The sequence below is a fragment of the Eurypyga helias genome, unplaced genomic scaffold, assembly GCF_000690775.1.
Source record: "Eurypyga helias isolate BGI_N326 unplaced genomic scaffold, ASM69077v1 scaffold29860, whole genome shotgun sequence".
NCBI classification, from domain to species: domain Eukaryota; kingdom Metazoa; phylum Chordata; class Aves; order Eurypygiformes; family Eurypygidae; genus Eurypyga; species Eurypyga helias.
Genome location: NW_010225505.1, coordinates 999 through 7,169, shown reverse-complemented (window position 1 = coordinate 7,169; position 6,171 = coordinate 999). Strand labels below are relative to the sequence as shown.

Genomic DNA, 6,171 nt, shown 5'->3' with positions numbered 1-6,171 from the left:
CTAGGCCAGCGGTGGTCGTAGTGCAGGGGACGGCGTCCAAGCCGGGCGAAAGCCTTTCGGTTTAAGCGCATTCGTGATGAAAAACGCTTCAGAATTCTGCGGTGGCTGTCTTGGTTTCAGTAGCCGTGTCCAGGTTGATTGTGGTTTTGCAAGGGTAGATGGACACAAAAGGTGGAGAACTAAAGGCTGTGCAAAGGCGGCTTGGAGCGTGAAGCGATGACCCCCACACAAACAATAAAAAGTGGAAAAACATGCTTTTTAAATCTGGCGGCAAGATGGCAAAATTGTAATTATGGTGAATGCAGTCCCCTAGACGTATGTGGTTAGTGATGTGGCGCCGTGGTTTCTTGTTCCACACAAACAATAAAAAGTGGAAAAACATGCTTTGTAAATCTGGCGGCGAGATGGCAAAATTGTAATTACGGTGAACGCAGTCCCCTAGATGTATGTGGTTAGTGATGTGGTGCCGTGGTTTCTTGTTTTCTAGGTCCATCGTCTGAGGTCAGTGGATAATTTATTCGTTGTTGTTCAGGAGTTCAAAGACTATCAGTTTAAAGAAAACAATAAAAAGTGGAAAAACATGCTTTGTAAATCTGGCGGCGAGATGGCAAAATTGTAATTACGGTGAACGCAGTCCCCTAGATGTATGTGGTTAGTGATGTGGTGCCGTGGTTTCTTGTTTTCTAGGTCCATCGTCTGAGGTCAGTGGATAATTTATTCGTTGTTGTTCAGGAGTTCAAAGACTATCAGTTTAAAGAAAACAAGGTGAGTTACTCCTCGTTTTTCAGCCAGTTGTGGGTTCTGGGGTGTTTAAGACCAGTTTCAGAAAGTATCCTGTTTCATGAACAAGGGTTTTTTAATTTTATTTGTGACCTCACCCCCGTGCCTCTGTTGGCATGTGACGTGGCAGTGCAGTTGTGCGTGTCGCTTTTTCAGCTACGTGTGTTGCCCAGGCAAAGTCTGAGATGAGAGCCAGTACTGTGCTTGTAGACCCAGGATGGTAAAATACCACTATGGTCTCATATGTTAGTGTTAGGTGTTTATTTGACAAGATAAACAATGAAATACTATGGGTCCTGTGAATTAACTTGCAATTAAGTTTAGTTGCAGCAAAAATAGCACAAAAAGCTGTGAGCTTTGCTTAAATGAGGAGTGGGCTACATGTTTAGGAAACTAAGTTGAAAGACTCATAGTTTTTAAAGGGAGGGAATGACTTCAGAGCACAACTTTTTTGTCTTTAAAGGAAGATGCTTTAAAGGATTTGGAGGATTTGGTTAAAAAACTGCCTTGGACCGAACCGATGAAAGTTTGGGAGCTAAACAACAGCTTAAAAAAGAAAAAGTCAAAACGCAAAAAGCATAATTTGCAGAATACTGCAAGCAAAGAAAAGTTGAATGATGATGGAGGAGAGGAAGGGGCTGAACAAAAAGACGCTGGTAAACAGGAGGACTGTGCCCAAAACGCCGCAGAGGTAGAACCTGCTAGCGACCAGGATGCAGAAAAGACACAAGGAGTAGCATCCCGAAACGAGGAGGAGGAGGAGGATAATGAACAATCGGATGCTAAAGATGAATTGCAGGCAGGTTCTGGGAGTGAGAGCAAGGCTGGCGACGATAAGACAAGCGAGGGAGAGGCCAAGGTGCTGAAGTTCCGTGTTACCTGCAATAGAGCAGGAGAAAAGCACAGTTTCACGTCAAACGAGGCTGCAAGAGACTTCGGTGGAGCTGTGCAGGAGCACTTCCAGTGGAAAGCTGACATGACTAACTTCGATGTGGAGGTATAGTGTTGTGCCTTGGAAATACCTGCATTTCTATTGTACAAATTCTTTGTTTGTTCTGATGCTTAGAGATCTCTGACACGCCTTCAAACGGTGCCTGTGGAACTAAAGATTGTTAATACCGAAAGCATGGCCTCCTCGGACGCTGGCACATTACGTGCATCCTCACATCCCACCACTTGCTAGTGCTTTGGCTGTCCACAGTAGTCTCTTTTGTGGTCCAGTGTGGACACCTTTCCTCTTCTGCGGGTCCCTCTTGTGCTCTGCACTGTTGTCTCCCCCCCAGGTTAGCTGATTAACATCACTGCACCCAGCGCAGCAGGAAAGCTCAGAAGCTTTCTGCTCTCACTCAGGCACAGCAAAAGCTCTGGTACCGGGCGTCACTTCATCCTACAGCGTTTGGTCTTGCTCAGGTGCCTTCTGTTTTACTTCTACCCTCATTAAATCTTTGCTCAGTCCACTGTTTTACGTGATGTGAGTTGACAGCAGATATTCCATCTGGAACCTGTGGTTTTATGGTGGAAGGAACATTAAGCGTTTACATTAACTGTCCAGTGTTTCTTTCTTATCAGAGATTTGGAAAGGACATCTAACAGACGTGGGCCATCCATAGTGCAAGACCACCAGTTTTGAGGGGCAGAAAAGCTAATTGTTTTTCTTGCAAGTCTGCTAAGGGCTGGCCCACTGTCCTATAATGGTATTTTCACCTTCCAAATTAATAGGGTTGAGGGGACCAGGAGGACTTGCTGCTTTGCAAGCACTTCGCTGTGATCTGTAGGATTTAACCCCCAATACTTACAACCCCAAACTTTCACAAAGTCAGAACGATGGCTGTAGCACTTTCTGAAGTCTTGTGTAAAAGATCCTGTGTGAATGCTCTCCTGGATTTTGTCCATTGTTGCCCTAAAAATGGCGCATTGCTTCCAAGAATGCTATTTCATACTTCTTCCCTGATTTTTAAATTACCATCTGAGATTCTCCTAAATGTTTACCAAGTGTGCTATGGAAAACGTCTGTTACTCCTGAAACTTAGTTCTGGTTTTTGCTTTAGGTTCTCCTGAATATTCACAATAATGAAGTAGTCGTGGGTATTGCACTAACTGAAGAGAGCCTGCACAGGAGAAACATCACACATTTCGGCCCCACAACGCTTCGTTCAACTCTCGCTTACGGCATGCTTAGGTCAGTGCGGTTGTACGCTATTGTATTACTCCTGGTTAACAAGTCGTTTTGTTTCAGAAATTAGATGCTTTATCCCCTCACTGCTTCCTCAAAAGCCATTTCTTGGAAAAAGGTGGGGGGGAAAGAAAAAAGCATGGTTGCTGAAAACAGCGTGCTCTGTAATTAACAGCAGCTTTCTTACAGTTCGGTGAAGTAAACGTTTGCTTTGACCCACTAGCCAATTGTCAAACACTGTTTCACATTCTTGAAGGTATTTTACTGTACTGGTGCTTATAAAATGCTAATTAACAAAAGGAAAGCATAATCACATACAGGGTTTGGTTGTTTTGGGTTTTTTTTTTGTTAGAAGGGTAGAATCACAGTGATTCAGTTCAGTTTCCTTCCTTACAGAAATTCACATTTTCAAGACTTTTTCTCACCATGTCTTTTTTCTGTTCCCCAGACTCTGTGATCCTCAGCCAACAGATATCATAGTTGATCCCATGTGTGGTACAGGTGCAATACCAATAGAGGTGATTCTTTTATTGTTTAACTTGATAAAACCTGAGAGTATCCGCAACTAACGCGTGTAAGTTTTCTTGCTAATAACTGAACAGCCAACTCCAAAAGTGTCTCGCCAACTTTTAAACAGATGCGGATACACTTCTTGTAAATTACTTCCTTTTCCCTCCCAGAGCTGTGGCAGGAAGAATCTAAATCCAAAAGTATTTTGAGCTCTTAAGATGCATCACAGCTATGACAGATACCTGTTAGTTTAAAATCATTGACGTCCGCTTCCAGTTCTCAGTTGTATTCTGTCCTGTTTAAGTAATTCCTCTGCCTGTTTGCTTTGGTGGTGTTTTGTTTTTAAATTAAACAGTCTTGATGCTGCTTATTAACACTATTTCCCCCCAGGGAGCTACAGAATGGCCTAGCTGCTACCATATTGCTGGTGATAACAACCCCCAAGCTGTAAAGAGGGCAGCAAACAACATCTGTTCTTTACTGAAGAAAAATGAGAATAAAGAAAGGTGAGAAGAGTACAAATAACTTTGTTTTCCTGTAGTATTGTATGTAAAGAAATCCATTTTGCATTGCTGCCTTTGACTGGCTTGTTCACGTTTTCCTGTTTGTTCTTTCACTAACATTGTAGAACTCCTCCATTTAAAACCGTTCTCAGTAAGCCATGTCTGAGATAACGTCTTTGCACTTGCAGCAATACTTCCCTGGGCATACCCCTAGACATCATTCAGTGGGATATTTGCAATCTCCCTTTGCGGACTGGTTCTGTGGACGTTATTGTGACAGACATGCCATTTGGGAAGAGGTGAGATGTCACGGGTCAAGTTACTGCCCTTAACTGCCCCTACTGCGTGCGCTTGTCTGTCCAGGGTGAGGGTTCCCTCCAGTTCATTTAACTGGGCCTAATTAAGTGTGGATGCATTTTGTATTCAAAATGCGGGTTGGAATTAATAGTAAATGCGATCACGAGTGGGCTAATCCATGTCTGAAGGACCAGCTACACTGAGCTGTTTTTCAGGGATCACAGAGAGGATCTTAATTCGTTTTGCAGGATTGGGTCAAAGAAGAAGAACTGGGACCTCTATCCAGCCTGCCTTACGGAGATGGGCCGGATCTGCACACCGGGGACAGGCAGGGCTGTGCTGCTTACGCAGGACAAGAAATGCTTCGCCAAGGTATGTTCTGTGAGAGAAACCCAGACCTATTTACATGTGAAAATAGATTGAGAAAAAGAAAATATATGCCGACTTCCTTACAGAAGATGGTCTGTTTTTAGAGCAGTCGTCAGTAGCATTTGAATGCAGTTTTGGACCTGAAGAGTCATTTGATGTTGCTGTCAGGTGTGATTTAGAATAATCAAATGTTATTTCTAAAGCAAACTTACCCTTGCTGTCTTGAAGCCGTTCTCTTTGCCTCTCGCTTTGGATTGTAGGCCTTGTCGCGGCTGGGACACATCTGGCGTAAAGGTCAGACCGTGTGGGTGAACGTAGGGGGACTTCACGCGGCAGTGTATCTTCTGAAACGCACCTGGGAAAGAGCAGAAGAGAAAAGGTCGTTCTGGTAGCCTGCGGGGAAGAAGGCAAGACACCTCCAGAATTTGTTGAAGAGCAGTCTGGTCAAGAAGAAACCTGAGCATAGGTCTGTCAGTTCTTAATTAAAAAAAAAAAAACAAACAACCTATGTATGAATTGTGTAACGTGAATATTAGACCAGGGGTTGACTTGGGAGCTACCAGTTGTGCTGTGTATTCTGAAGCCTTGTTATTTAAACCACCTCTTTCCTCCCTGCCACCCAAACTGAAATTCGGTAGTGGAATTCGTAATGCTTTCCTTCACCTGAGTCTTCTCTACCATGTCCACTGCAGTTTTTGGTTAAATGTTCATTTCCCCTGTTTGTAGTAGAAAACCTGTTGAGGCAGCTTTGGAGGTAACAGGGAATGTGTTTCCCAGACTGTAGAATTCACACGTGTATCTTAAAGTGGCTATCGGGACTACTAAAACCGTCGCTTTGAAGGGTTTAGAGGTAGTATCTCTTTAACATAGAATTGTTCCAAATTGAAGTTTTCTAATTTATACCATTGCCCAGAAGTGAACTAAGATAATAAACCAGTATCTGCTTTTTATGGTCTGATAAGCCAATACCAATTAGTAAACTGTATGCTGATGTTACTGTTTTTCTTACCTTTTACCTCAACTTAGTGCTAATTATTTGTAAATGTCTAACTCGTGTTTTAATGCAGCACTGCTCTGGGTGAGGTAACACGCAGCCTTAGCAAACTGTCTGTAGTTAATTATATTAAGACGTTCATGTTTTCAGCATCTACTGTAGGCACATTAAGGTGGCCCTAGGTCTAAATTTATTAGGTGATTTTACTGCTGTAGTTAAGCCACAACACTTACAAAAACGCGTTACCTGTTGAACAACATGAAGTTGCAAATATTTTTCTTCTGTCAATGTACTGTGATTTCTCAAGCCTCTTTGCTCAGTAGAAGCTGAAAACACTAGTTACTGGTTTGCCATGTTCATGACGGTGTGTTCATGCGAAGTATGTGTAAGTGCTTAGGGGTGAATTAACAAGTATTAAAGTTTTTGAAGTTTTGCATAAGAGAAGTCCTCACTGTATTCTTTTTCTGCCCCGTGTCCAGTAAAGGATAACGTGACCCTTTATTTACTACACAGTTGTCTTTCCGGATGAAGTGGTGCCAGCAGCA

General features: G+C 42.9%; 1 protein-coding gene across 1 annotated transcript; it reads left to right on the top strand.

Annotated features, from left to right (window-relative positions):
- Positions 1-687: 687 nt before the first annotated feature.
- Positions 688-5,126, top strand: THUMPD3 (THUMP domain containing 3; the record flags this gene model as incomplete). The annotated part of the gene is made up of 8 exons (XM_010149658.1): positions 688-765; positions 1,244-1,777; positions 2,829-2,959; positions 3,402-3,471; positions 3,854-3,969; positions 4,155-4,265; positions 4,512-4,635; positions 4,893-5,126. Coding segments are annotated over 8 exons (1,296 nt in total), but the record flags the coding sequence as incomplete, so codon positions are not given.
- Positions 5,127-6,171: the final 1,045 nt, after the last annotated feature.